The sequence below is a fragment of the Microtus oregoni genome, unplaced genomic scaffold, assembly GCF_018167655.1.
Source record: "Microtus oregoni isolate MIOR12 unplaced genomic scaffold, Mior012 000104F_ref0000108, whole genome shotgun sequence".
NCBI classification, from domain to species: domain Eukaryota; kingdom Metazoa; phylum Chordata; class Mammalia; order Rodentia; family Cricetidae; genus Microtus; species Microtus oregoni.
In genome coordinates, this window is record NW_024544718.1 from 1,860,312 (window position 1) to 1,888,257 (window position 27,946).

Below are 27,946 nucleotides of genomic sequence, written 5' to 3' on the forward strand. Positions count from 1 at the left end.
GTGCATCTAGATGGCAAGAGCTAGAAAAAAAGGATGACTGGAGTTTTCCGGGTGCAGAGATCAGAGTGCTCCACTCCTGCTTCTCACCTTGGCTTCCTTGCTCCAGCAGAGGCCAATGTTTTCCCCACCCCCATTCCTCCTTCCAGTGTAATCGAAAGTGAGAGAATGAGATCGCCCTCTGCCTGCTAGTGTGCTACCACTTCTCCTTTGTGTGTACCAGGTGCTGTGTGCGGAAGCCATAGTGATATTGTGCTCCTATGATAAATGGACCTCTGTGAGACACTTTTCTCCTTGTGTATACAGGGATAGAGGGAGTCTTGCCTGAGTGACTTCTCACAGAAAGCTCCAGAGGTGCTCAGTGTAAATAGCCTGGGCCAGGCAGGTTGCTCTTTCAATTGGCAAGAGAGGGTGTCAATCACCACGGGCCTGCCAATCAGCTCTAAACTAGACATCTGTAGCCATTAGCCTTCTATATGAATCACAACATTGAATCTTCCAAAGACTAAACAGAGAAGAGCTCCCAAAGACCGTTCCTAGGTGGGAAGGAGCAGGTCTGCCGGTGTCACTAATGGAGCTCTTTAGTTTCACCCTCCTTCTGCTTCTCACATCTAGGCCAGTTCCAGGTCCTTCCCATTAATCACACCTCGTTCATTCTCCTCCCAAGCGCATTTTTCTCCCACTCCAGCTGATGCTGTCTTTGTCCAGTCCTCAATGCCTCTCACTTGGACTCCTAAACAGTCTTCTAACTTGTCTCCTTGCGGCCAGCCTTGCCCCTCCAATGCACTCTCCATGCCGCAACCAAGTCAATCCTTTGAAAATACAAATCTGATCAGATATCTCCTCTCAGAAATTGTCCAGCCTTTTCTGTGGCTTCAGGTACCCTTAGTTAGGATAAAGTCCAGGATCCTCATGATTAGGTTCCCGCAAAATGCTCAGTCTTCATTTTGGCAGTGTTTCCACTTTGCGTCTAGCTGCAGCAAGCTACTTTGTAGGTTTCTACCGTGTCTTTCCTAGCTTCGCTTCTACACCCTTATACATGACTTCCCTTCTCCTGCGATACCCTTCATCACCACCTTCTCTACTTTCTCTTTAGTCTAAACCCATTTATCCCTTAGCACCTCAACTATCCTTTCTATCCTAAGACACACATTGTACTCACATCTGTATCACTGTTAGGCAGTATGGCACATGGAATTTAATACATTCTCTGTAGATGTTTTCCAACTCGCCTGGCTATGGCAAAACTGCCTCTGAGGAAAGCTTCCAGAGATGACTAGTTCATCTCTCTATGGGAAGGAGACCTCTCGTTGATACCATTCTTTCATATTTGGCTACAATCCCTTCTTTAATGACTACTTTCCCAATTCAACAGCAAGTACTCCCATAGCAAGGCTGTGTCTGAACAATTACATCCTATGTAGGTCCATGAAGTGCTCAAATATAATGAATGAATAAGTCTTGTGAACGTCTGACAGTTTTTTCCTTTTGCCATATCTTGTTTTACTTTGCCTCTAAAGTCTAAACTACCACATTCACACACATACATGGTTGCTTTCTACTGCTGAAAATTTTTTCCTTCTCATTTCATCTGGAATGTCCTTCTCACTCACCCACCCAACTTCACCACTTCTTTAGGGACCAGTTCCTCTTCCAGCACCCGCTCAGAAAGTTTCCATGCATGCTTTGCAGTTTTCCTCTGAGTAGTGCCAACAGTTCCCACCCATCTCATTTAGCCCTTAGCATCCCCTCGCGTTGCCAAAATGAGGACAAAGCATGGCCAGTTTTAGAAGTATTACTTGAACCCAACTCTATCCATAAATTCTACTAGCCAATATGTAAGTCTCACTTCCTTACTTCAAAGACTGTCGCTTCCTTTAGGGCTGGTCTGTGTCTTCTATTCCTTCATCTTTCTATAGCCTTCCTGGAACTGTAGAGCGTTCTAGGGACACACTCCCTGGGTTTCTGTCTGAGATGCACTGGTTGTCTTGGGCGGTTTAAGGACACTAACCTTCAGCTTCCTTGTATGCAAATGAAGGAACGCTAACATCCATCTCATAAGTAAGCTTAGAAGAATAAAGCAAGTTAAAGTGCCAAGTGCAGTATCTAGCAAGTTGAACGCTGCTCAATAAAGACTCTTTTCTCCATTGTTATGATTAGTGACGAATCTCTGCTGCAGTGATCCCTTAAAAACTACAAGGAGAGAGTTACAGAGGAAAGGGAATGAAGAAAGGACGTAGACCACTGGAGACCTGTGATTTCTGTGAAGTCCAAACAAGGTTAGTAGCGCGGCAGGACATTTGTATGTCCGAGTTCCTAGAGCCATGTGACTCTATAAGCCCCAAGCACATGGTTCCACCCGGCGCAGCTTCTCTAACTCTGGCGCTCAGCTATTCTCAGCAGCCTGTAGGGGGAGCCAGGAAGCTAGGACAGGATTTTGGGGGAGGCTGCTTGAAATCTTCCTAAGGGCAAAAAAACGACACCCCACCACTACTACCGGTCTTAGTGCACTGCCTTGCCTCCTTCTGGACACACTCCTAGCTCAGTACTATTCAGCAGCTAAACTGGGAGCTGTCCTTCAGCACCAGGGCAGCCTTGGCCTCAGGCAGGACAGTGAGGGCGTCAGTGGAGTTAGGGAGTCCGGACCGGTCCGATCCGCAACCGGCTCCAGTGTCCCCTAGTCAAGAGGACGAGGGCAACGCTACCCAGAGAGGTAGCAAGAACCTAAGGAGATGCCTCCTGCTTCTTAGAATCACCCTCAGAAGTCCCCTAGCCCTCGGGGGGAGCGAGGGGCGGTCCTGGGGAGGGAGGCGGGCGCCGGCTTGGTGGGGGAAGGGGAGCGCCAGGCCTGGGACTCTGCGTGTGGCGTGTGCACGCGGGGAGCGGTCGCATGAACGGAGGCGCTGAAGTGAATGGAGTTGGGGGTGGACTGGAAACATCCCCAAACAGCACAGGCTGCGGCCGGCGGGGGGCTGGGGTTGGGGACGGGGGAGTCCTGAGGCGCAGGCGCAGTCGGGGCCCCAGTCCCGTTCCCTCCTCCTCCCGGTGCCTCTTTCTCCGCCCCGCTCCCCCCCCAAACACACTCGCACACGGGCTCTCAAGGTGTTCTCCGCACAGCGGAAGATGGCGACAGACTGAGGGGGCATGGCCAGCGGGAGCCACGGGGCCATGCCTTTGGGCGGCCGCCACAGCGGTGGGAAGCAGAGGCGGAAGCGAGAGGCGCACTAAGTAAAGCCGGGGCGTCCGCGTCCGGGCGTCTGGGGCGCTGCGGGGAGCCAGGTGGCCCGCCCGAGCCGGAACTCCGGGAGCCGCGGGTGCCGAGGCAGGAGCAGAGGCGACCCGGGACCGGCCCCGGCGGACGGCCAGAGCTCGAGCAAAGCCCTAAGGGCCGGCCTAGGAGAAGTGCGAGCGAGCGAGCGAGGCAGGGAGCTGCACGGAGCGGGCAGCGGGCAGAAGGGCGGGAGAGGAGCGGCGCGGGCGACAGGAGCGGAGTGGAGCGGAGCGGAGCGCGGCGGGGCCCGCAGAGCCGCGCTGCTGAGCCGAGACGGCCGGGACGGAGTGCGAGCCGGGGAGGGCACCGGTGGCACGGAGTGAAGTGGCGCGGAGCCCGGGGCAGCCGAGGGACCCGACATTATGAGTGCGGCGCCGCCGCCACTGCCGCCACCGCCCCAGTGCCCCGCACCGCCCCCCGCCGGGACGGCGGGCTGCGCCTAGCGGGTCGGGAGGCGGCGCCCCGGCTGCCAGCGAGGGAGCGAGGGAGCGCGGGAGGGGCGCGGAGACGACCCCAGAGCGCCCCGCGACTCCGATCTGAGCGGGGTCCCCCGGGCTGGCTGGCCTGCCTCGCCATGCAGCCCCCGAGGTAGAGCCTGGACGGCGCTGAGGAGCACGGAGCGGTGCGCAACCCGCCCTTCTGAGACGGCCGTCCGGCCTCGCGCCTACCTACTCCCTCCAGCCCGAACCCCCCTGAAATATGTTCAGGGGCGCTTGGATGTGGCCCGGGAAAGACGCCGCCGCGCTGAGTATCTGCTGCTGCTGCTGGGCTCCCAGGTCGAGCGACAAACCTTGCGCCGATTCTGAGCGGGCGCAGCGATGGCGACTGTCCCTGGCGTCCCTGCTCTTCTTCACCGTGCTGCTCGCTGACCATCTGTGGCTCTGCGCGGGGGCCCGGCCCCGGGGCAGGGAGGTAAGCAGCACCTTGCGGCCGCCCTGGGGGGCCGGCCGCGAGCGGCAGCGGGTGCCTCCTCGCGCGGTGTTGCCGCTCTCACCGCCGTCGCAGGGCGAGTCCAGCGCGTCCTCGGGCACCTGCAGCCCGCGATACCGCAACCTGACCAAAGCCGCCCCCGCCGTCGGCCCTGGGCCGGTCTGCGGTGGTGTCCCAGAGCCCACGGGGCTGGACGCAGCTTGCACCAAATTGGAATATTTGCAGAGACTTTTTGAACCGACCACCCCGGCTCCCCCTCTGCGGCCCCCTGACGCGCCTTCTCATTCCCCGGCTGAGTCCCCCCCCCCCCCCCCCCCCCCCCCCCGCCAAAAAGAACTTGCTCAAAGGCCACTTTCGGAACTTTACTCTCTCTTTTTGCGACACCTACACAGTCTGGGACTTGCTGCTTGGCATGGACCGCCCAGAAAGACTGGACTGCACTCTGGACACCCTGCTGGGGGACCTGCTGGCCGTAATGGCCAGCCCGGGCTCCGGGACCTGGGAGGTATGTAACAACTGCATCGAGGCGTACCAGCGACTGGACCGACATGCTCAGGAAAAATATGATGAGTTCGACCTCGTGATGCATAAATACTTGCAGGCAAAAGAGTACTCTATCCGGTCCTGCACGAAAGGCTGCAAGGTAGGCATTGATGGCCCATGCCACGACAGCTACCTGGCTCGAGGCAGTTTCTGTGGCAGTGGGACTAGGGGGGAAAAAGGGGGCTCCCTCTCTATCCATCACACCACTCCCACCATTCCCAGTGTAGCACTGTGTCACCTGGATCCCCTCCCTAGAGAAGGACCCATAGGGATTTGGGTCAACTTCTTCGAGTTTAAGGTTTGAACCTTTTAAGGCTGGAGCTTCTGGTGCACTGCTCCCCTTCCCGCATGAGGGGGGAGCGGGGCTCTGGACTGACAAAGTGGTTGAGGGGAGATTGGGAGTGTGCTCCCCAGTCTCCAGCATCCTGGTTGGCCTTAAACCCCATTCCTCGGCTAGAATTAATTCTGGAACTGGCTTTGAAGGAGGGGGGTGTACAGTAAGAGGAAGAATATTTGACTACCTAATCCTCACCCTTTAGTTCCTGCCAATGGATGAGAGACCAGACCACGCCTGGTGACAGGGTACATTACACTGTTGACCTTATACAACCCAAGATACTGGCCAGATCCTAAACAGGGGAGCCCAAGGATGCCTGTCTTCTCTTAAGGAGGGAACCTGTAGGCTTCTGAATTCTGATGAGAGAACGCTCGGGGGAACAGGGCTTTTCAGCTTGTGGAGGGGCCATGGAAGGTTGGTGCAACACAAAGCAAAAACTCCCAGGGCTCCTGGCTAGTGACGAGAAAAGCTGGGTTACTGGCTGCTAGGGATGGGCATCTAGAGGAAACCAGGGGGCAAACAACTGTAGAAGAGACTTTCCTCCAGAAGAACTGGGTGTTGAGAAATTTCTTGACCCTCAGTCGGGTTTTTCTGTATAGTAGGTAGGTGGGGCTGTGCACATTTGGGGCCTGAAGCTGCTCCCCTGTTTTTTTTTTCCTGCCTGGCCAGGTGGCCTGCTTTGGGAAGAAAGAGCACAGCAAGGTCAAAAAGGTCAAGTGACAATGAGACCAGGTGGGTCTCATACATTTTGGAGCTGGGAGCCACCAGCTGGAGAGTAAGGCAGTTGCCCCCTGGTCTAGATCTTCTCCTCCCCAGGCTTTAAGAAGAGGCAGCAAGCACTTCCCGCAAGCATTGTTTCTGTGGACTTCTACAAGGTTCTGCTGTTCTCTGTGGGCCCCCTAGGGATTTGGGGTGGAGGACTGGGGAGGGAAGGAGTAGCTCCTAGATTCTGACTTCACTTTCTCCTTCTTCCTTTTCCTATTCTCGTAACCTAGCAGTCTCCTCCCGCCTCGCTCAGCCTCAGCTGACTCACTGCCTCACTCACACTACCAAATGAGATATTCCACTTCTTAAAGGTGTACAGACAGAGAGACAGACATACACAGCCATGCACCACCAGCGATACTCCAGACTAAGTCATCCAGAGAAACAGTGAGGTTTGACACTTTCATAAGCAGTGCTGTCAAAGCAGGCACCATGCCACACACATCTCCCTATGGAGTCAGAGACATGCATACAATCGCATGAGGAAAGACACATTTTGTCATACAGAGCTAGAGACACGAACTCTAATTGCCTGCCACCGACATACCCTTGGTGAGAGCAGAGATATTGTCCCCTAGCAGACAGAATAAATGATATCTTGCAGTCCTCTTTCCAAGCCTATAGCCACAACCGTTCTTTTTCAATATCCAAAATGAATGAAAACCATGGCACAACTTTTCTATGGGGTTTTCTTCCTGCTATAGTTGGCTCCAAGCTCCATCTGACCTCACACTGAATTAAAATCCCTCGCATTGGTTGCTGATGCAAAGCAGCTTGGTGTCCGAGGAGGCAGTGGTTCGCTCTGTTTCTGGCCGCTGTCGAGGGCTAGTTAGCAGCTTGCTTTGGGGCGCATTATTTCACTTCCTCTAATCCTTTGTTTCCTCATTTGTAATGCAGGAAAAATATCCTTGCCCTGCCAAAGTCTTGAATGTTTTGTGATATTTACATGGGAATGCATGGCTAGTAGCATTTTGTACTAAGAATTTAACACCTGGCTTAGATGTAATGTTTCAGTTGTTCACGTTTGTTATGAGAGTACAACTACCTAGGTTACCTCCATTTACAGATGAGGAAACTGAGGTACATATGGGTCATACAGTTTGCCCCACAGCAACGAGCAGGAATTCCAGCACTCCAGCTCCCTGTCCTCATGCTAAATTCTTGCTTTTGCCCTCCCTGACTTCCTATCAAGTTCCCCGGGCCCTCTCTCCTGGATCATTCCTCTCCAGCCCGAGTGAGAGTTCTCCAGCTCTTCCTGTCTTATGCTGGCAACAGGGCTGTGGCAACTCCTCGATTCCTCTGTGTTTCCCACTTCTTCCAAAGCTTTCTCCTCCAGCTGAGGCCCAAACCTGTAGTCTTTAGTCCCGTTTTCTGATGGGATGAAAGGGAAAGGCAGTTTGGTCCCCATTTCCTCAGCCACTCACCCCACCTTCTCACAGGCCTTCTTCACCCTGAGAAGCCTTCCCCTGAGCTCAGAGCCCTCCTTTCCAGCCCACATCCCAAGTGGGATCCCGTGGGGGATAATGCCCCATACCTACAATCCTCTGAAGTGACAATCTGAAATCCTAGGAGGATAAGAAGGTTTCTTCTACATCTGTAAACCAAGTCTGGAGACTGGTTCTTGAGCCAAATGACCCCCTATTCCCAGGGCCCTTGTTCTAAGTGCCTTGGTCAGATCCTTCCTATGTGACCCTAGAAACCCCTTTCTCTGCCTCTGAGATGTCTGCCCCTGTTTTGGGCCACACAGGGCCCCAAGAATCATACCTGCCCTCGCTGCTGCCTGTGACACCTCCCAATTTAGTACCAGCTGCAACATTTCCTTAATGTGCGACTGACTTCCTCTCGCATAACAGAGATGAGGCTAACCCGAGGCAATGCCCATCCCCATACTGGCCTCTCCTAGGTCTGAGGATGATATGATACTTCCTTATTTCCCCGTGAATCCCTTCCTCCTTCACACACACACACACACACACACACACACACACACTCACACAGTCCCTCCCTCGGCCTTGCCCAGGGTTACCATACAAATCCCCTCCCACATCTCCATCCTCCTAATCTTGCCCTGCCCCTGCCTGCTGCTGATTGCTTTTCCCACTTCTGTCTCTTTCCTCCTCTCTGTTCAGAACACTCAGGGTGAGGAGAATGAGGAGCAAACTCTGGCTTCTTTTCTCAGAGTTCTTCCTCCAAGAAGGCCAAGAGGGCTAAGAGAAGGGACATCGTCAGTTCTTTTGGCAGCCATTAGCTGCACTAATCAGCTAGTTGCAGAAGGATTTGCTAGTGTCGATCCACTCCAGACTGTCTGACACCCACCTGGCAGCTTGCGTGTTTGATACTGGGACGGATCAACTGATGGGGTTGAGAAGGAGGCTAGAGCCTGAATTCCCCGGAGAGAGTTAAAGGAGTTTGACTTGGGAAAGAGGGGGCTCAGGAAGGTATGGTCTCAGATTTAATGCCTCAAAAGGGTTGTCCTTGTATGCATGTCTTGATTGATCCCGAGGGACTTCACAGAAAGTCCTGCATTCCAACTTAGATTTCCCTTCTTACAAGTGTAACCTTGAACCTATGAACCTCAAGTCTCTGAGCCTCACTTTTTCATCTGTCAAATGGGGCTTATTCATCAGGAAAGCTCCGTAAGTTCAGTATTAATGTGAAGTCTGTACAGCATCTAGGCTTAGCACATCAGACACTCTCCCTTCTGGTTTTTGTTGTGAGAAGGAACAGACTGCCTTAGAGCTCCTATTCCCAGGAAGTATCTGGCCCAATACAAGTGGACTGCTGGGTGAAATGCCACGGTGATGACCGACCGAGGACTCTATTTGCATGGAGGAAGGAATTGGATCAGGTGACCTCAAAGGTCTGCCTCAGAACAGAGGTTAGAGGTTAAAGTAGAGCCTGCTCCCTGATCAACAGCGTTGGATGGGAGAGGCTAAGGAAAGAGGTTTGGCCTCAACACCCCAACTGAGGGAGAGGGTGGGGACTGCCAAAGCCAGCACCTTGCCTTCTGCCCATACCCACTGGGGCCCTGCTCTTCCTCCAGTCCGGCCTGGCAGCTGTTTCTGCCTCACTGCCTTCCCTCCTCCCACCTGCCACAGCTTTCCTGTCAAGCAGGACTGTCGGGCTAACACTGGAGATAATGGGAACTAAACGTAAGGGGTTTGAAGTACTGGGCAAAGGGCAGGAGTCTTAAGTTAAGTGGTGGTTCTTGTTATTGCTCAGGCATTCTCTCTGGCCCAGAACTCTTAAAGCCAGAAAGAGGGCCCCCGGCCCCTGTTTGGAGGCAGAGGAAAACGGAAGACATTAATAAGCAGCCTCCTGGGATTTCACAGCAAAGCTGGCCCTAGGGGCGGGGCATCCAGATCCAGAGCAGTTCATCTCATCATCACACATGGTGATCTAGGAGAGGTCAGGGGCACAGCATCTCAGAGCAGGCACAGAGAAGAGGCAAAGCTTACCGCTGGGACAAGGGTTAGTAAATTACAGCTGGGAGTGACAACGTAGTCACCTGTTGAAATACACCTCTAGATCCTTGACCTACATCCTGACCACGCCCTCCACTCCAACCCTTATGCTCTGCCTGCATTGTAGGCCAGGCTTGACATTCCTATCCAGATTTCAGTGAGCGCTAACTGGACAGTGTTTTACGACCCTCAACCCCTCCCAAACTACATCCCACACCACACTAACACTCATCCATGTATCTACTCATCTCTGTTATATCCCAGAACTTACCCCTTGTCTTCCTGGCCTGACTACCTCCTGCCCCACTTTGTTGATCTCCAGCAGCTGAATGGCACCATCCCACTCTCCATCTACCTCCACCTTCCCAACCCTGCCAACTTCTACTGTGTGTTTCACACCCTTCTCTGCCTCCCCTGCCTCCCCTCCTTGGCACCATACTTCTTGCCCTTGGCACTTCCATGTCCCCGCGCCCCTTACATCCCTCACACTCTACTCACAATGAATCTCCCTCGCTCCATTTCTCTTCTTGCCCCGATTTTCTTTCATCTTCCGATCTTCTCTTCTTTTGCCCCATTCCCCCTTCATCCTCTCCTCTGATCTTTCTTGTCCTTTTTTCCCCTTTCTCCAGCCTACACAGGGCACACACACACGCACACACACACACACACACACAAACACACACACACACACACATGCACACACATACAGGGCATGCACACACACTCATATACATAGACACACAGGTACACACATCCCATAGTCTTCATGGCTACTTCCCATCTTTCCTACAAGCTGGTGACCTGACTACTATAGTCACTATAGCAATGGGAACCTTCAGGAAGGATGTACTGGTATCTCCTGAAGATGTGGGAAGTAAAGAGGGAGGAAAGGCGCCCAGCAACCCGCCACCCAATATTGTTCTGGCTGGAAGTGTCTACTGAACATGGGGTGGGGATGAGGAAAGAAAAAAAAGTGATGGACCAAGATAAAAAGAGAGTCAAGTATCTTTGACTACATCAAGAAGGCTGGAAGGGTGCTCCCAAACTATGTGAATGTGTGCTGGTACCTTCTGTAGACATTAGTACCTGAGAGAAAAAGTACACCCGCTCTACTGTATGTGGTTGGGGATGTAGGCCAACACCTGAGACTCAGGGGTTTGGGGTTGTCTTAGAAAAATTTCACTGTTGGGGCAGGTTTTCTGTGAGCCCCATGCACCAAGGCTAATTACCTGCATCATGCTTCTGTAGAGTGGCCAACTAACCTGACCCTCAGCTCCTCTCAGTCACGTGGCATGCCAGCTGCAGGTGTGTGCTGAATGCTAGGAGCCACCCCTCCTTCTGGGGACTCTGCACAATCTGGGGGCTCACAAACACATTTCTTCAACAATGGTCAGGTAGGACCCTGGACAATGGTTACGTCTGCATCCCTGTGGTTACGGGGTACAGACCAGGATCTATTCGAGGAATGACATATCAGTGTTCTGTTCATGCTCAGAAAAGGGAGTTCAGAGAAGCCTGAATTTGAGGCCTTGTCAGGTAGGGTTTAGAGGGAAGAGTGAGGGCATTCAGTGGGCTAGGCTTGTGGCAAGAAGGAGCTACTACAAAAGGAGAAGGGTTCCCACAGCCAAAGTTCTTGTTCAAATGGATTCTGGAAATGGGATCTGGAATCTGAGCCACAAGTTTTTGGGCCAAAAGATGAGTCCAGCTGGCTCCAAAGAAGAAAGGGATAAGAAAAGGAAGTTTAAAAAACAAAAACAAAAATCAAGCTTTTGAAAACCTAGACAATGTGTGTGCGCGTGTGCGTATGCATGTGAGTGTGTGTGTGTGTGTGTGTGTGTGTGTGTGTGTAAACTCAGTCTTGACAATGTTCCTAGCAGGAAAGCACCATTATTATCCCCATTTTACAAATGTAATAGTTGAGGTTTGGCAAGAAGAAATGACCTCCTTAAGTCACATAGGACAGGGAGCTGGGTTAAAAAACCTTTTTCTTTCCCCAGTGCACAAATGTATAAAGAAGATGTTAATATTGTCTGTCAGCTGTTGGAGGCAATGCCCTGCTAGCTATGAATAGACTGTGGCGAGAAGTTGGGCTGGCTATATGGGAGGCTTAGCAGAACCTATTGGAAACTTAGGGTACCCTCTGGAGTAGCTCAGATTCACCAGCAACCTCTTTGTTCAAGGTACCTGTTTTTTGTCCTTAAGATCCAGCAACAGATTTCTCCCTTTCTTGGCAGCCATATTTTGCCTCATGATAGGCTATCCAATCCCAAGTGGTCAACCTTAAACACATAAACATGGGAACAACATTAAATGGGCTTAGCAGATTTCTATATGTGTATGTGTATATATGTGCCAATAATAAAGAGGTCATAAATTGGGGAGTAGGGATAGCATGCAAGGAGTTATAGGATGAAGGAGGGGTAGAAGTGATGTGAATACAGTACATGTGTAGGAAGTTCTCAAAAAAATCAATTAAAATTTGATTTCAAAGGAAGACCCAGTGGAATCACTGAGGTGTCCTCTTAGGATAGTAACAGGAAGATCGGAAGAAGGGAGGTTTGTGCCTTCCTCATCTACAGGCTTAGCAAAGAAGAAGGGAAGACCGTGGCTCCACATATCTTAAGAAAAGGTATATATCTGTTAGTTTCCCAGTCTCAGTCTACTGGAAGTATCCACCAGAGAATAGAAAAGGAGAAAGTGCCCTACACAGGCCTAATGCCTGCTGGAGCCCCACCCCATCCCTAGCACACACTGGAAGCTGGCAGAACCAAAAGAGAAAACAAATGCAGTGAGATCTTGTCACCTAAAAGCCATATGATGTCTTGCCTGGACTCTGGATATCCAGTTCCCATGCCAGGACTTTGTTGAGTCCCCAGTCTGAGATGCCTTGGAAACAGAAAGAAAGAGGTGGCCCATAACATTCTGCATGAGACAAGGACATGTGGTAGTGTGAACATTTCCAGTGTCTCCATCTTTCTTGGTTTGAAGCAGTTAGCACATCTACCCAGCTAACTTCTGAAAGGTGAAGTATGTCTGTTCAGTTTTCAACTCAAGTTAATTCTTCAAAATTAGTTGGTTCTTTAAATAATAGACTCAAAATCTTTATTTTTCCTTGCTTATTAAAAATACAGTCTTTGAGAACTGTTAGAAACAAGAACTATAGTAGAGAAAAGGACCTAGAGACATTTAGGGGGTTTTCATTGTTATAAAGTATACGTAACAGAACTTAGCATTTCAAGGATATAATTCAATGGCATTGAGTACATTTCCATTTCATTACTACTTTTAAAGCATTTTCATTCTCCCAAACACAAATTTTCTACCTGTTAAACAATAATTCCTCTTTTCTCCTTCACTCTATTCCCTGGAAACCAACAATGTGCTTTCTATCTCTTTTAACTTGACTTTCTGACTCCATACAGAAGTGGAATCATACATTATCTGTCCTTGTGCATGGCTCATTATATTATATGATGCTTTTAGGTTCTTCAAAGTTTTAGCATCTATCAGTATTTCATTTCTTCTTATGGCTGAATAATATTCTACTGTGTACATATGCCACATTTTGTTTATCTATTTATTTCTTAGTAGATATTTGAAATATTCTACTTTTGACTATTGTGAATAATGTGTGTTACGAACATTGTTCTACTAATATTGGAGTACTTGTTTTCACTTCTTTTGAGTATATTTAGGAGAAGAATTACTTGGCCGTACGATAATTCCATGCTGAAATTTTATTGGTTTGTTTTTGAGACAAGGTCTTGCTATGTAGCCTAGACTATCCCTGAACTTGGGATCCACCCTCCTTAGCCTCAAGTGCTGACGTGACAGGCATGCGCCACTGTGCCCAGCTTATAGTTGACTTTTTGAGTGACCGCCTCCCAGGTCTCTAGAGCATCTGTGTCACTTTCTACTCCATTCTTACATTTTGCAATCCTGCACCACTTTACATACATACCAGGAGTGACGTGAGCAAGGGTCCGAATCTCTACATCTTTGTTAACACTTGTGATTTTCTGGGCTCTTTTAATAATACCCATATTGATGTGGCCACATGGTCCCCTAATATTTTATTGTAGGTCTTTTTAACTTGCTGGCACTCTGAGTACCTTTCCATGTACTTAAATATTCATAAGCTCCATCCTTGATGAGTGGATGATATTCTGTCACAAGTTACATAATTGATTTAACAGGCCATGTACCGTTAGATATTTACATTACTGCCTACTTTTTACAATTATAAATAACCCTGTGGTGGATATCTTTTATCATAGACTTGTTTCCAATCTATGGTTTTTGCTAATAAAGAGTTTCAATTCTTTTTCCTTATTCCTGTTCTTTGCTGAATTTTTGAATCACACATGATGCATGCTTATTTTATCAAATCTAACAATATGGAGATTTAGAAAGAGAACATTAATAATCCTCCTATTCAGTCTTTCCTAGTTCCATTGCCCTAAGGTCGCGAATGTTAACAATTTTGTGTATATCCTCTCCTTCTCTGTAAGCTTACATAAACAACTACACAAAATGACTGTCTTTGTTTTGCATACAAATGGAAGTATAAACATCCATTCTGCAGACTGAAGTTTAAAACTAGACTTATAGAATCACATTATTAACCTCTGTAGTGCTACGGGCATACATTACTAAATCTCTTTCAAATTACTAGATTATTCTAGTTTATACCCTCAACAAAAAATGTGAGGCTAATTTGCTTGAAAAATGATCTAACCTCAGCTTCTCATTGGCGTTCCTTTGGTTAGACATTTGTTTCCCTTGTTTATAAGTCATTTGTAATGCTTGTTTGTGAATTGCTAGTTCATGTTTTCCGTTTTTATTAACAATTTGTTTGCTCTCCTTCTTATGGATTAATGATATTACCCTTTTTCTGATCACATTTGTGACAGATTTGCAGAGCTTGCTGCTTGGATCTTAGAGCTGAAAGGAGAGAATGAAACGGAAGGGCACCATCCTAGTCATGTCATCCATCTTCCTTAGTTCTTATGCAGGCCTTGTGAAGTGTGCACACACCATCCCCTTTCTGCAGTGGGCACTACAGTGGCAGAGTAGTCAAACAGCTTGGAGTCATCTAGCCCATGGAGTTGGAGCTGGAAACTGCAGGTTGGCAGACAGCACTACTACTCAATCTGTGCTAGTGCGCATATGGATAAAGCTTTCTACTTTTGTTTTGGAGACATCATTTACAGAGAGGCTGTTGTTTTAGCAGGACACAGCTTGTTTATCAGGAAAGGGTAGGTCGGGGAGGTCCACAACCTTGCCTGTGCTTTTATTACTGGCAAGAGCACACCTGGAATTTTGAGGGCAGGCCTGTTTGAGATAAAGATGTTTGACTCCAACTTCCCACCACCCACGTGGCTTACTTAACAACCATCTTCTCGGATTCAAGTTGCAGCTCAGGGGTAGGGAGGATGTAGTTGGCTCATAGTCATAAGCAAATTAATGGTCACAGCTCATTTCCAGTGATATGTCTAAGTTGACACAGCTAGTTATTGGCAGAGACAGAACCAGAACCAGAACCAAGTTTTGACTGCCAATCTGTTAGAGTCAAGGCTTCTTGATAAAGAATTTTTATGGGAAAGGAGCAATTATGTGGGGTGCATAAGATGTCACCTTTTTCTCTGGTCTCTGACATTTGAATGTTCCAGGACAAGGCTATTCCAGATTCCTAGAAGCCCTAAAATGGTAGGACTGGGGATAGAACTCATACCCTAGGGGCAAGAAAACATTTCTACTAGAGACCGCTTCCAGGCCTGAACTAATTGTGTGTATGTGTAGGGGAAGAGGGGAAAGGAATACTTTGGGACTCTATTTTTGCTTCTTGTTTATTGGTTTGCAGTGCTGGAGCCTGAATTCTTGCCTTGCATTGGCTAGACAAGTGCTCTACCATTGAACTACATCTCCAGTCCGACTGGAGTGCTTTGACAGGGAGCAGAAGTGATCACTTGTAGAATTCGAATGTCCTTTCCCTTGCACCCACTTACAAATCAAACTCTACTTCTACAGGAAGTGGGATGGATAGATTGATTTTGGAGAATCATTCTCTATCCAAGTCTAGAAACCTCTCCTCAAAAGGGCCTGAAACTACACCAAAAAGACATTTGAGTAACAGAGTTGGATGGTGACAAACTGAAGGGACTGTCCCCAGGGCAATATGGTTGGTATAGAAGAGCTGGCGCACTGAAGTACAGGGGTTCTCTGTAGACCAGTTGTTGTGCCCGTCCTTGCATTATGCTTTTTACATTTTAAAATTCTATTGATTTGTGTTAATGGGGGTTGCACATCCAACAGCACACCAGGGCAACTTCTGGGAGCCATTTATCTTCTTCCATAAATTGGATCCTGGAGTTTGAACTCTCCCCTCAGGCCACCCTCTTTGCTAGCCTTTAATGTAGTCTTTGCTCTCACTTGGAACCCCACTTTTAACCTTCAAAACTAAGAAGTGGAGTCATTGTGAGGCTTGAAGGACAGACATCATCATAATTTCTTACAGTGTCTTTGTGGTAGAAGGTACTCAAGAAATGCTAACCACTGTTATGATTATCATTGTTTATGGGCCTTGGATAAGTTATTTAAACTCTCTGGTCCTCTCTGTCCTTATCTGTAAAGATTTGTTTGTCTCTCAGTGGGTGATTATGGGGAATCAATGAGTTAATAAATGTCAGGAGTAAATACTTAGAATAGAGTTTGGCATACAGAAAGCACTTAATAAATGGTAGCTATTTTCTCATCTTGATTAGATGTGCTTAGTCTAAACGATTGCTTAATACCCAGTTGAAATTCTCAACACTGAGGTGGGCTGCTGCTGAGGAGGAAAAAGTAGTGTTTGAAGAGGTAAAGTGTCTGGAGTGAGGGTGGGAATTAGAAGCTAGAAGGCAATTGGGAACATTTTAGTAAGTGCATAAAGACCTGTTTAGGTGGGTGAGGTGGCAGGTGGAGAGAGAGAAAAAGGTCTCTCAAAGGCTGTGATTCACATTATAGCAAAAGAATGGCCATAGTCACCTTTGACCAGATCTCTGTTCTTCCCAGCCTTTCATCTACCTGGAGGAGGGAAGGGAGACAGGAGAAGGGAACTGGTTTTTCAGTGCCACTAAGTGATGGTGAAGATAGCTTTCTGAAAAGAACAAAAATAAAAAAACAAGTGCGCTGCAGAGAGAGAGGAGTATGTGCAACTCAAAAGATGCTGTACTTGCCTGTGTCACACCAGTGTTATTCCTGTGGTGACCAGCGTAACCACTGTGCAAAAAAAGCCTCAGAAACTCCCCCCCCGCCCATCTTAGCTTCCCTCTTTGTCTATAAGACTCCTTGTTTGCTCCTTAGTTTGTTAAGTGCACCTGGATGGAGCCCAGAGCCCAGACACTCATGATGGAGTAGGTGACCCAGGGTCTCTGGGGAAGGGCCATGTGGACTGAGTCTGGCAACGTTGGTTATATCAAGTCTTTGGTATTTTGCTTTGTTGTTTTTGAGGCTCTTGACTCCAGATGAGTTTCTATTTATTTTTTCATTTTATCAAAGTAATACATGCTCATACTTTTCAGTTACCGTCACGATACACATGATACACATATGCACATGTATGTGTGTATGTCTCCAGTGGCTCCTAAATTTGCTCTTCAGAGTTAAAGACTTGAAACTTTCCTGGTTGCATTTGTTTTTGCAACCACAGTATTAAATGCTATGCCAATATTGCAATGCTACTTGATTTTTCCTGTGTACATACACATATAAGCAGACAAAAGTCCACAACATGTGTATGTTTGTGCATGTATATGTCTTTTTGATAATATGTAAATACGGATGAATGCTTGTCATTGAAATAGTAGGCTGTGTTTCACCCTGGAGCTCACTCTTGAGTGTTAAATACTTCTTATTCTTCTGACTGATTTTGTTGTTGTTTTGCTAATATTTCTTCACATTTCTAAATGGCACGTCAATATGCTATTTCTTTTTTTCTGTTTTAAATTATCTATTGACTTTTTTTAAAAAAAAATCTGGTTAGAGGAAGATTTAGCTCTCTTATTACGGGCAGGACCATATGTGTGCACACACTTTTCCTCCTTCCATACATCTAATATTGGTGCATCCAAATTTCTGATTCTAGCAGTTTAACTTATTTACATTGTTAATTTTATAACCATTGTTTACATCTACCAATGTAAGACTGTAGGATTAATATTTCATTCCTTGGTCAACTTGATTTCTTGGAGTTAACAATAGCCACTTATTTCCCCTTTGCTTGGTTTTCTTTGACATTTTGCTAACATGTTGCCAATTTCTTCATTCACTGTAAAAATCCATGAAGACATATTCATAACACATTATTTTCATTTTTCCATTTTTTGGAGGTCTTCACGTTGAGCTAGCTGCTGGGAGCTTAGCTTTCAGGTACTTGGCCAACAGCTTCTTATGCATACATCCTCCAGTCTATATCAAGAGACCATGTGAGACCCTGAAAAGAATGTACATGAAAGTAAGATATGATCTCTGTTCTCAACAAGTCTAAAGTCTTAGCGATGTCTCATTGGAAAGCTTGGACTCTATCCTGTGACTTTGAATTAGGTCATCTCTTTGGTCCTATACTTGAGGCAAGTTTCCCCCTCTCCTTCTGCAATGAGTTATCAGTAAGTTAAGATATATTCCCGCAGAGAGCAAAGGGTATCTCAGACTACAGTAACAGAAACAGTTTCTAGGACAGGGAGCCTGATAGCTCTTCCACTTTGTGTCAATAAAACATATCTGGGGACTATGTTCAGTTGCAGAAAAAAAGACAACAGTGGATTTTGTGCCTGAATGACCATACAGAAGAGGGAACTAAAAAACTCCATCTTTTGAAATGGTTGGAAAACCTGGAGGGATGTTTGGCTTCTTGGAAGCTTTGTGTACACATACTTACCTCTACTTTTCTTTTCTTGCATTCCCTTTTCAGATTCCTCCAGTCTTGTTCCTTCCCCTGCTGCTCCACTGAAACCATTCTCACTGTGAGGAGACTGTATCTTAATTACCCAAACAAAAGTGATCTCACCTACAGAAATCCTTATCTGCTGGCCACCCCTACCCCCAGTCTTTGACATTCTCTCCTCTCTTAATTTACAGAATGCTGCTCTCTTCCTCTTCTCCTCTAATTGCTTTGGAGGTTGAAAGCAGAGCCTTGTGCAAGCTAGGCAAATATTCTACCACTGAGTCTACCACTGAGCAACACGCCCAGTTCTCCTCCAACCTCTTAAACCACTCCTCCATCTTCATCTTATTTCTTTCCTCCACCTGAACTTAAGTTACTGTTTCCCTAAGGCTACTGTCTATAAAGAAGCTCTTTTGTCTCCTCCCTAGACTTCTATATCACCTTAGCACCTGGGGCGCACTAGGTTACACTGTCATAAAAAGTTACCACCAAATATCAGAGGCTTTAATACAACAAATGGTTATTTCTTGCCATGATTCATGCCCAAGACAGGTCAACAGGGATGAAACATCTTTTTATAATGATCACTGTATAGGGAAGAGGGATCATCTATTTCAACTTTGCTTCCACAGTTAGAAGCAGAAGAAAGAATATGGCAAACATGTGTCAGCCCTAAACTGTCTCCTATCTGTGTGACTTCAAGTCAGGTTTCATTGACTATGTAAAGCTTATGATCATGCCCAACTTCAAAAAGAAAGCATAGTCCTACTGTGTTCCTAATGACTAATCCCTGAGCTCCCTATGACTTGGAGATCATTGTCAAGATTCCCATCTTTTATTTTTTACTTAAGTTTTTTGAGATAGAGTCACATGTAGCTCAGATTTTCCTTGAATCTACCATGTAGACAAGGCTAGCCTTGAACTTGCAGCAAGCCCTCTTGTTCTGGCTCCTAACTACATGGTAGGATTATTGATTGGCATGTGCTACCACATCACTTTCAGATCCTTTTTTTTAGAGCTCAGGCCATTAGTCCAGCTGCATCCTTAACATTTCCATTTAGTAGACCCTCATATACCTCAAAGCCACATGTCTCCAAGTTGACTTCATCTTCATTCTCAGATACACCCCTCCTGCATCTCTGTCCTTAATAAACAAAACCAGCAGGTGTGGTGGCACATGCCTTCGATCCTAGCACTAAGGATTTAGAGGGGAGAGGATCACAAGACTTCAAGGCTAACTTTGGCTACTTAGTGAGTTTGAGAGCAGCTTGGTCTACATGAGACTCTGTCTCAAAAGAACAATTTTTAAAAGACTAAAATGAAATTGTATTCATCTTACCACACAATCTGGAAGTCTAGTAGTTACCCTCGACCCGTCTACCTTGGCTGTTTTCTGCATCTATAAGTAATCTTGTCAGTTTCACTTCATTAACATTTTTTCTCACGTCCAATCCTTCCTCACAATTTTTTCCCTCAGGCAAGAAAATTTTAAATTTTGTTGGATCGTTCTCATAACCATTGTGAAACCAAAGTCTCACAAAAACCTTAATAATGTATCTTAACATTCATTCATTTAGTGTGCGTTATTGCTAACCTCAGTGCTAGGAGAGGTTCCTACACTCATAAAATATATTTATCCATTGTTTTAATACTTACTCACCTTATTTTAATACTTACATTTTTTGCACTCTCAAATATTAAATTGTGCTGCTGCTGCTTTAATCGAAGCCCTCATAGTATTTTATTCAGACGTTTGCAATACTATAGCTCGTCTCCCTGCCTCCAGTCTCAATGTTAACACTCAGTCCTCCGCACTTACAGACAAAAGTCGGAAAAGTTAGTTACAAAAGTGATAAGCAACCTCTTCAAACCCCTGAAACACGGTCATACTAAATTGCCCAGATTGGCTCAAATTGGTGATAGTCCTGCCTCAGCCTACCAAGCAGCAGGGATTACACCAGGCCAGGAGTAAACATATTTAAATAAGCGGTTATTCTAACACATTAAAAGCTCTCCACTGCCTATAGGAAGGATCCTAGTTTCTCCCTGGTATCCAAGGCATGTTGGTATGGCCATGTCCTTCCTGTGCAGCCCCTGTTCCTTCGTAACCTCCCGTCTGCACCCTCTAATTACACTGAGCTACCTGCATTGTCTGAACCCAGAATTATTTCCTACTTGCAGGTTATTATGCCTGCTGGTTCCCGTGCTTGAAGAGTACTTTATTCCCTCTCTAGTTCACCCATTGAGCATCTACCCCACCCCCTTCAAGTTCTAATTCAAGCCTTCCCTACATGGAAATGTGTTTTCTGTCCTTCAGCCTCCAAAACACAGTTAATCACTCTTCCCTTTATCCCACCATGGTGGCAAGTACATGCGATTTCACACAGAAGCTTATACTGATTAATTCACATGGCTGTTTCCCTTGCTCGAGACAGGAATCTTGTCCTACTCATCCCCTTTATCTGCAACTCCTAGCATAGAGCCAGGCACTCAGGTATCCAGGGTGTGCTTATTGTAGGAACAAATGAATGAGGAGACTGGATTCAGAGTTTACACATTCCTAAGAGCTGGCTCAAGGAGGAGCAGGGCTGTAAGTGTTATATATGGCCCCAAAAGAGCTAGTAAGATACATGGGTGAAGTCACAGAAAGGCATTTCTTTTGACTCCAAAGAAGGAAGAACTTCATGAATCACCAGCGTTCTCGGAAGCTAAGGGCTACCTAAGAAGGCAGGAGCTCTCTGTGACAGTGTTTACGATTAGAAGCTGCATGACACTGTACTGTGATGATGGGGTGGATAATTTGGTGGAGTGATGACTCTCACAGTCCTTTCCATTACAGAATAGTTAGGCCCTCGCCTCCTCTGCTCATCTAATTGCCATCACTCATCTAGGCCTTTTCCGAACTGTCCCCAGATCAGGGATAATACTTTTCCATTAGTCCACCCTTGGCCAGACTGGGCACATCCGGCCTTCAAGCAGATGGTCGAAGAGGCGTGGAAGTATGAGGACCCTCTACACCAGAGTAGCTTTAGGCTCTCGCCCACCTCTCCAGCTCTTTCCCCCACCTTTCCTTCAGGCCAGACCAGGCCACTGTGACTCATAATTGCTCATACTAAGAAGGACAGCTGTGCTTATAGACCCTAAAGCAAAGCCCTGTCATAACCTGGATTTGCCTTGTAATGCCTCTAATCTGGTTCTGACTTTACCAATCCCAGCTGACTACTGCAGAATTACATCCAAGCTCTGACACTGGCCTTACTCTGTTCCGGTCCCACTCTGTTGGAGTCAAGAGTAGGAAAGCACTTTCTCTGCCCGGTAGAGCCCCTCCCATAATCCGATGTTCGCTCATAGATTCTGTGCAAGAAGGCATCAAGTTAGGAGCCAGGGTGTCTCTCAGATCTCTAACTCAGTTATTCCCTTTTTATGGACCTCAGTTTCCGTGGGGGTAAAAACTGAGGTTAGGTTGGTAGCTTGTATTCTGTGGCTTTTGCAGACGTAGATTTTGTCCTAAGCTCAGCCCTCCTTGCTGAGTTGCTTTTACAAGCACTGCAGCTGCGGCTCCTGGCCAGGGGTCCCACAGGTACATTAAGAAAATAAGCAGCCATGAAGAAAGGGTCTGTGGGGAAGATTTGGATGGGGAAACAGACCCTAGGGAGAGAAGTGAGTTGGAAATCAGGAAGGAAACTGCTTGCTTCCTGGTTGTAAACTAACTGAAACTTTCCCCTTGGAGGGATTTCCAGCCCCAAATCTAGGAGCTGCCAATGGCCTCCTCTCTCTAAACCTTCTGGCCCTGAGGCCTGACTTTGGGGTGTGGCTATGCCACAATCCTCTATGAAGTCAGACATTTCTTTGTAAAGGAATGTAGAACAAAAATGCCCTGGCCAGGGCTACAAGCCAGTAAGTTGAGGATAAGGCTAGCTGGGTCATTCCACTCCTCCCTAAACTGACAATTGCAGGGCCCAGGAGAGGTGGGGATCCCCTTTGTCTCACCCCTCCAGTTTGAGGGGTGGTTCTGTTGCCCAGCTAGGAGGAGGGGTGAGACAGACTTCCTAGCTTCCTTTTTTGGGTTAATTGGTGTTCCCTCTAGTTATTCCCTATTTCCTTCCCCTCCCAGTTCCCATAGCAACTGGGCTGTAGCAGCCAGAACTTGATTGAGACCTGTGGTGGCCCTATTGAGGTGGGGAAAAGGGGGTACTGGTAGTTCAAGGTTTCCTAACTACCTCTTGTTCCCTATCCCTGCTCCCTCAAGGATCTAGGATAGTTCCACTAAGAGAACAGAGCATAATGGAGAAGGCATTCTGATGGGTTGATTTGAAGATTCTGAAATTCTAGAATAGGCCTGTTCTTGTCAGCTCTCCTCTCCTGTCCAGCCCCTGGTGTCTGGCCCCTAGCTGAGGATCCAGTTACCAAGAGAATTTTTCAGTAGGAAGAAGATTCCTGGAGTTGGAATTATGAAAGCGGGTTTCCAGTTCCTTTCTCTACCATTATTTTATGTGGTTATACTCAAGTTCTTCTCCCCTTGCTAGACCTCAGTTTCTCCACCTATATAATGGTAAAACTGACATTCTCATCCCTGGCTGCAGGTGAAAAGTGCTTGAGGTCATTTTCTAATTACAGATGTGTGGGGTTCTGTCTGTGGAGATTTTGACTTTGTTGGTCTGCATGTCATGTGAACCAGGCGGGTATATATATTTTTAAACTCCCTAGTGGTCCTGGTATATAACTAGAGTTAAGAATCTGAGAGCAAAAGGTCTCCAGGGTTCTCCCAACTTCCTTTATCTGGTTCTAAGGCACTTCCTCCTCTTCCTACAATGCTCACCTCAACAAGCCCTTATAGCCCTTTCCTATTCTTTCCGAGCAGTGCTGGTCTTATGTCCCAGCCCCAACCAGCCAGCCACCTGGCACAGGCATCAATCACACCGGTGAGACAGGACAAGGAAGATAGTACGATCTGATCTTGGGAACAGAGTTTTAGAGTCTAAGGTGGCCTTATTGCCAGGTGGTAGCATTGTAAGCCAGACTATCACCTGAAACAGTCCCCAGGCCACCTTAATGCATATGGGCCAGCAGTGTCTCAGCTGGCCAGCTGTGGGGCTTAGGAATTCGATTACCTCTGAGCTCACTGTGGCTCTTCTACTTCTATTCCCCTCATTAGCTTCTTGCCTGTTCCTGCCTCACCACCCACAGGCCTGGTGTCCTCCCCAGGCAATCTGCTCACCCACTTGTTGCCATGGTGACTCCAACTGGGGGTGTGAGGACTGAAGGGGGGTCGGCTAATTAAGGAGAAAGGCCATACTCCCACTGTCAGGCCATCCCTTCTCCCTCCCCCACCCTCTCAGATGAAGGGAGCGCCCAGACTCTGTAGTTTGTTACTGAGCTAATTGCAGTCACCCCTGAGGAGAGCAGGCCCGTCACTGGGAACTCCTTGTCCAGAGGCAGAAACACTGGACTGGAAGAGCCAAGGAGACTCCCCCAGGGTCCTTTGAGCCCCCACTCCACTGATGAGCGCAGAGCAGGGGGCTGATTACACAGTTTAGGGAGAGAGTGAGGTGGGCTCTTGGTCTAGGCTGCTGCAGTGGGATTGTGGCTGTGGACAGAAACACACCTTGGCACTTAGTGACCCAGAAGATGGAGGGATGGAGGGAGTTCTTGGGTGCTGAGGCCCTTGGCTCTCGAGATTTTAGTTTCTTTTCTGTCTCACTTCTGCTTCTCCTTTCCTCTGTCCAATTGTCAACCCTTTTTGTTTGTTTGTTTTTGTTTTGTTTTGTTTTTGAGACAGGGTTTCTCTGTGTCACAGCCCTAGCTGTCCTGGAACTAGTTCTTGTAGACCAGGCTGGTCTTAAACTCACAGAGATCCGCCTGCCTCTGCCTCCTGAGTGCTGATATTGAAAGCAGGCATCACCTCCTCTCGGCTGTCGAGCATTCTTTTAACATGTATCTTTCTAATTTATTCCTGTCCTTGTTTATCTTTCCCCATGTTCTCTTGCTTCTATCTTTTTAGTGACCCCTTCTCTTAACATCCCCCCTTGCCTCCATCTTACCCCTTCTGCCCCTGCCCGAGTTTACTTTCCTGCTCTTTTTTACTTTTTTCTCACATTCACCTCACTCTTACCCTGTGTACCCCATGCACACCCTCCATCTCTCTCTCTCCTTCTCTTCTTATTCCCAACTGTTATCTTACTTTGGTGATTGCTATCATCTCTCATCCTGTGCACCCCTACTTTTTATTATCCTCTTCCTTACGACCTTCTCTTTTACTACATATACCACTGCCACTTCCTCTTAGCCCTTAAGCGCCTTCCTTACTGCCCTGTTTTACCCTTCCAGCTCCTTCCCTTCTTCTTACCTTTGCCTGTTCATTGTCACTCTCTTTTTGAATCTACTATCCTCCTTTTGGATATATGTCTCATCTCAGGAGTTTGTATAAATAAAACCGAAGACACGTGCCTTAGACTTAGACATGTCTGTAAAGATATCCGGTGAAGCACTGTTCCCATGGTCAGCACTTAGAAGGAACTCTCAGATGTCCATGCCATTCATCTGAAGCCATTCTCTTCTCCTAGCCCATGTGTACTCATTCATTTCTATATCTTCGCTCAAACTGTCGCCTTGTTGGCACATCTTATCTAAAAATCCTTCTTTGCGTCCAATCTTGACGGCTTTTTTTTTACACAGGAGCTCAAAACTCACTATGTACAGAGAGATGACCTTGAACTGTTGATCCTTTTGCCTCCACCTCCCAAATGTGGCAATTACAAGCACACCACCATAGCTACTTTGTACAGTTCTGGGGACTGAATACGGGATGGATTACCGTACCACACATAAGGTACCAACACACCTACCTTATGGCTTGCTAGGGGATCGAGCCAAGAACTTTGTGCACTCTCTGCAAGGACTCTACTAATTAAACCCTATTCATAGCGCCCAATCTCAGCTGCTGTCTCCTCATTGAAATTTTTCCCAGTATACTATTAGCTACCAGGAACCATCGTTCAACTCTTGTTGTAGAATCAATCGTATGTCACAGATTGTTAGGTATGTCTGCTTATGAAACTGGAATTTTCATGGGGGAAGGGACCTGTCCTCATTAACTTATCCTGTTCATTCAGTCATGAGATTTTTAAAATGTATATTGCACTGAATGCACGGTGGTTAATAAAGATCTTATATGCAGCTCACAGTTTAGAGGAGCCAACAGAAACGAAAACAAGGATGCAGACCAAGTAGCATCTGTGGCGAATAAACAGTTAAGAATAATTAGGGCTGTGTCCTTTGTTGAGAGTACTGAAAGAGACACTCAGCAGAAGGGATATTTAACCTGAGCCCCGAAAGATGTAAAGGGTTCATGTATATCAACAGTCGGGTGAGGAACAGTCCAAGCCAGGCGATCATGTGTGCCAAGCCCAGAGGTAGAAAGAAGTAGGGCACGTTCAAGAAAAAGAAAACCTGCTTTGTGCAGCATGATGGGCTTGAAGAGAGATAGAAAATGAGGTTGGAGAGAGATGGGCAGAGGTCTGCAGGGCTTTGAAGTCTGTGCTTAGATATTAGGCTTTTAGTCTAAATGCATCTCAGGGCCTGAAGCACCGGAGTAACATAATTTGATAGCAGCTTGATTCCACTCTTATTCTCGCACAGTAGATTGGAACAAGCAAAAGTGGGGGTGGGAGGCATCTGTTATCCAGGTGAGAGATTATGGTGATCTCCAAAAAGGTGGCTTTGGCTTCCTCCAGGAGACATTGGACTAAAGCTGGGGACATTCTTTAAGAGGAGACACTGCTACTGGTGTCTAATGTGTGGAGGCCAGGAATGCTACTCAGTACCCTTCAATGCACAGCACAAGCCCTAAGACAAATGATTATCTGTTTCTAAGTGCCTCAAGTTTTTCTGAGGAAGCATAGACTTGAGGAGAGACAAGGTATAGAGCAGGGGAACTTTCTCACTAGAATCGGCCTGGGGTGAGAGTAGCCTAGATAAAGGAAAGAGAGTACAGATGGAGTGAAACCACAAAGAAAGATTCCAGGAGCAATGGAGCAGTGGCCATGATGTCTGCTCCAGACCAGGGCTGAAGCCAACAAGACAAAGCCTGGATTAAGTAGAGCTCAAAGACACATGTGGTGCCTGGAAAGGCAGATTACAGTTTTTATTAAAAATAACCCCTCACATTTGTATTGCCCTTTAGCGTTTATAAAACATTTTCATATGTGCCATACTATGTAGTCCAAAGTAGTCCAATGAGGTAGAGCATTAATTGTTCTCATCTCTTTCTTGAACTTAGAAGCTTACCACCATAAACAAAGGAAATGTTTATCAAGTTGAACGGAACTGAGATTTGCTTCATTACATATAGGGAACCTCAGAGGGATCAAAACGCCTCTTTGAACCAAGTGTAAAATGATAGAGCGGGATGAATTGATTAGGAACATTCCTTCTATTCTGACATAGGATTGATTTTGTGATTTTGGCCAACAATTCTAGATTTTCAATGGTGGTGAATTAGAGAACTCAAGAGCCCTGGCTTTGACATGGGTCATCTTAGGCTGGGATGTAGACACTTCTAACAAGGCCTCCTCCAAACTCTGGGATTAAGTTGGCTTAGCCGCATAGGGAGACACAAGAACCCCTCCCCCACATGACACAGGGGCTGACGCTGTTTTCTTTCCTCCACAGGCTGTCTACAAGGCCTGGCTGTGCTCAGAATACTTCAGTGTGACCCAACAGGAATGCCAGAGCTGGGTGCCTTGCAAGCAATACTGCTTGGAGGTGCAGACCCGGTGCCCCTTTATCCTCCCTGACAACGCAGAGATGGTGTACGGAGGCCTCCCTGGCTTTATCTGTACAGGTAAACTCAGGGCCCTGGGGAAGAAGGAGGAAGTGAAAGGGGTTAGGGGCATGGGGACAGAAAGGCATTAAGGGGAGTCAGGCTAGATGGAGGTCAGTGGCAAGAGGAGTGGGCAATCAGGTCCCCAATTTGAGATAGGGCCCAATGGAACATGACAAAAAGACCAGAGTGACCATATCTATTCAGAATATACTGAGCCACAAGTCACTCTGGAGAAACTTGCGTAGTCCCTGGAAGAAGAGATCTTAGAAGGGAAGATGTGAGGGCTGGAAGGGAGGGTTTCTTGAGTAGGGCTACCTGAGCCTCAACTTTGAACATCCCCTTTCAGATAAGGCAGAGCCATGATCCCCCAAAGCACGCCCCCCCCCAACACACACACCTTCCTTATCCCTTGGCAGGGTTGGTTGATACTTCACCAAAGCGGCCGGAAACCAAGTGCTGTGACGTGAAGTGGGTCTCCTGTGAGTCGGAGAAGAAGAAGTTCAAGGACTCTGAGCACCCCAAAACCCACCACCAGCAATTTCACCATTCATTTTTCCACCACTACCCCCAACAGTATCAACACTACCACCCCCGCCATGAACCTCCAAACCGTGCCAGCAACAAACCCTCCCTGCTGCCGGTCTCTGGGGGCTCCTGCCTCAGTCCCAGCAGGATCCGGCTCTGTTTCCTTGTTCTTATACTTGTCCATACCGTAGTGTCCTTCTCTAGCAGCCAGGGTGGCGGGGGACTGGGGCTGGAGACACTGCCTGCCCTAGAGGAAGAGTGACCTCCACCACATCCTGACATCAGCTCCAGCCCTGCCCCAGGTTGGGGGGGGAGGGAGCACCTCCCACGGGAAATGTAGGAACAGGTGTGGGTTGGGGGAGAAATG

General features: G+C 47.3%; 1 protein-coding gene across 1 annotated transcript; it reads left to right on the forward strand.

The window, feature by feature from the left end:
• Window positions 1-3,967: 3,967 nt before the first annotated feature.
• LOC121443323 (transmembrane protein FAM155B-like) lies at window positions 3,968-27,939 on the forward strand. Its single transcript, XM_041645043.1, is given in 4 exon segments — window positions 3,968-4,498; window positions 4,500-4,841; window positions 26,901-27,072; window positions 27,471-27,939. Coding segments are annotated over 4 exon segments (1,416 nt in total). The 3' UTR covers window positions 27,842-27,939.
• Window positions 27,940-27,946: the final 7 nt, after the last annotated feature.